The following is a 2,286-nucleotide window of genomic DNA, read 5'->3' as shown; positions in this document are numbered from 1 at the left end:
AAAAAGTCTTAAATTTGAGCTTTAAAAATCCTGCAGAAACCCTGTATTATTGGTATTTTGGTTATGCAATAAATTGTATCTGGTATTTAATTCAACGGAAGCTCTTGTGGCTTCTCTCTTTTTTTCTCGCTGCTCTGTCACAGGAAGTAAAGACTAAGAACATTATTTAACACATTTAGTATTTATATTTTGGTAGTGTGGGCACTGATCTTTTTATTGCCTTTCTTTAACCACATTATTCACACATCGGCAAAATCCAAAACCTATAGCTGTAATGCTACTTCTAATGCTATTTTTTATTTCCAGCATATTTTTAACATGAAAAAATCAACATGGAGAGTGTGCAAAATTTGCAGTAATTGTTTATGATTCATTGAACAAGTATAGAAAACATTATTTAAAGCCAAATTGCTGCTTAAAAATAGGCCAAAACTAGACTCTCCCACGGCAACAGTGTAAAAGTAGCCAAATTCTGTGGTAAAAGTACAGACTTGGCAACACTGACCCTTTCCAATAAATATCTGTAAAGCTTATATGGATTTTTACTAAATTATCTTTGATCAAATTCAAGTACAACAATGTTTCTTTTTTTTCCTGAGTTTATGTATATATTGAATAAGAAACATGTCTTACTTTAAACATACCCATGCTCCAGCCTAATTAAGTAAAATAACCTGAATATCATGATTTATTTTTAGATGGGGTTTTTTTTCTGTATGGACCTATGGTGTTAATTTTATTTGTGCATAAAAGAAGTCTTAAATTTGATTTTAGAAACTGAGGGGACTGCACCTGCCTCTGTTTTCTTCACTGATGATACTAAACTGCTATGAAGTCACAGAACAAGATTTTACTGCGTTAAAGGTTTTAAGGAGTTGCATTATTAACTAGACAAACTCATTCACTACCTTAGAGTGTTTTTCTTTTCTTCTCATCTTGCACAGTTTGCAAAACACGGGTTGCTCACGGAACTAACTCTCATGAGGTAAGAGACTTTTCTAACTGCTTTTGCGAAATGTGACCACAGAGGTCACGAAACGCTAATACACACAAAGCATTGTTTCAAAACCCAGTGAGCTGCCTACATAGGCAGCTTCCTTTGAAGTCGGCATTCTAAGTTAAATTGAACCTCAGAAGTAGCTAAGGAAAGTTCAGCTCTACACCTAAGATTTGGTTAGCATCCGCTTGATATGCACAAAAAGTTCTTTATAGTGAAAATATTCTTCAGATTATTAAAATGTTCTTCATACTAAGAAAAAAAACGTCTCTTTTAAGAACTGTTCACTCAGATGTTCTTTGTGGAACCCAAAATGATGGTTCTGTGGAATTAGTGTAAGTTCAAGTTTTCTGTCTCTTCTCACTGTGTTCCTTTGCAGATGGCTATAATATTCAACGCAGAGGACCTAAAGGATGTGAAGCCACCGTGTGTCATTCAGAGTTTTATAAACCACAATGCTGTGCTCTATAAAGTGTTCGTGGTGGGTGAGTCGCACACTGTGGTGGAGAGACCATCACTCAAGAACTTCCCCTCTGGACCGTCTGGTAAACCTTCAGCCCACACTTCAGCTCTTTATAAATGTTAATTCCATGAAATGGAAATCCTGCTGCGATATGGTTCGTTTCACCGCGATTGGACCGTTCAGTTTGTTTAGGCGTGATTTACGTTACAGCATTCCCGCTGTATAACCCAGATGCCTTTGCATAGCTGACTTTGCAGTGAAAAGAGTCGATCAAATTTTGCTGCTACCCAGTCAGCAGAAGCGCTTACCCGAGTCTGGGTTCCACTGAGGGCTGCTGTAAAGTACGGTGCGTTTGCATATGCTAATGTACTTGGAGTCCATGCAAACCATTTACGGTTACTGGGAGAGCGACCTGTTAGTTTAATGCAAATTCAGGAAGTCAGCTCTGTGCCTGAACTCATGCTGAACTCCACAAAGCACAAGTACACATGCCTTGGCTTCCAGCAGTATTCAAATGAAAAAAACCTGTTTAGAAGATTAAAACAAAGAAAAAAAAGGGAGTTGCAGTGTTTCTAAAGACAGATCAGGCTGGTAATGATTTCGAAGAATTCTACGAAGACGTGAAGAAAAAGGCTGATGAATTTCTTAAGCAGGCTTGTGAAGTTCTTCAGTAAGATTTAGGAAATCAGAGTTAATGCTGCGGTACTTTTCAGTTTTTTTAGGTTAATAATAATAATGATAATAATAATGTGGAATATCACACGTATGTGTGTAGATGAACTATACATACATACATATATATATATATATATATATATGTGTGTGT

The 2,286-nt window shown here is 36.5% G+C and overlaps 1 protein-coding gene across 2 annotated transcripts in view; it reads left to right on the top strand.

The window, feature by feature from the left end:
- Nucleotides 1-2,175, top strand: part of LOC107586822 (inositol-tetrakisphosphate 1-kinase-like) — a 48,308-nt gene extending 46,133 nt beyond the window's left edge. For both annotated transcript variants that reach the window (XM_016274359.1, XM_016274360.1), the window contains exons 7-8: nt 945-985; nt 1,377-2,175. In XM_016274359.1, coding sequence (XP_016129845.1) covers nt 945-985; nt 1,377-1,583 — 248 coding nt within the window. In that variant the 3' untranslated portion in view covers nt 1,584-2,175. The remainder of the gene's footprint in view (nt 1-944; nt 986-1,376) is intronic.
- The last annotated feature ends 111 nt before the right edge of the window (nt 2,176-2,286 follow it).

Source organism: Sinocyclocheilus grahami, unplaced genomic scaffold, assembly GCF_001515645.1.
Source record: "Sinocyclocheilus grahami isolate Dianchi unplaced genomic scaffold, SAMN03320097.WGS_v1.1 scaffold86.1, whole genome shotgun sequence".
Lineage (NCBI taxonomy): Eukaryota > Metazoa > Chordata > Actinopteri > Cypriniformes > Cyprinidae > Sinocyclocheilus > Sinocyclocheilus grahami.
Note: the sequence above shows the minus strand (reverse complement) of the source record. Positions and strands in the feature narration are given on the sequence as shown.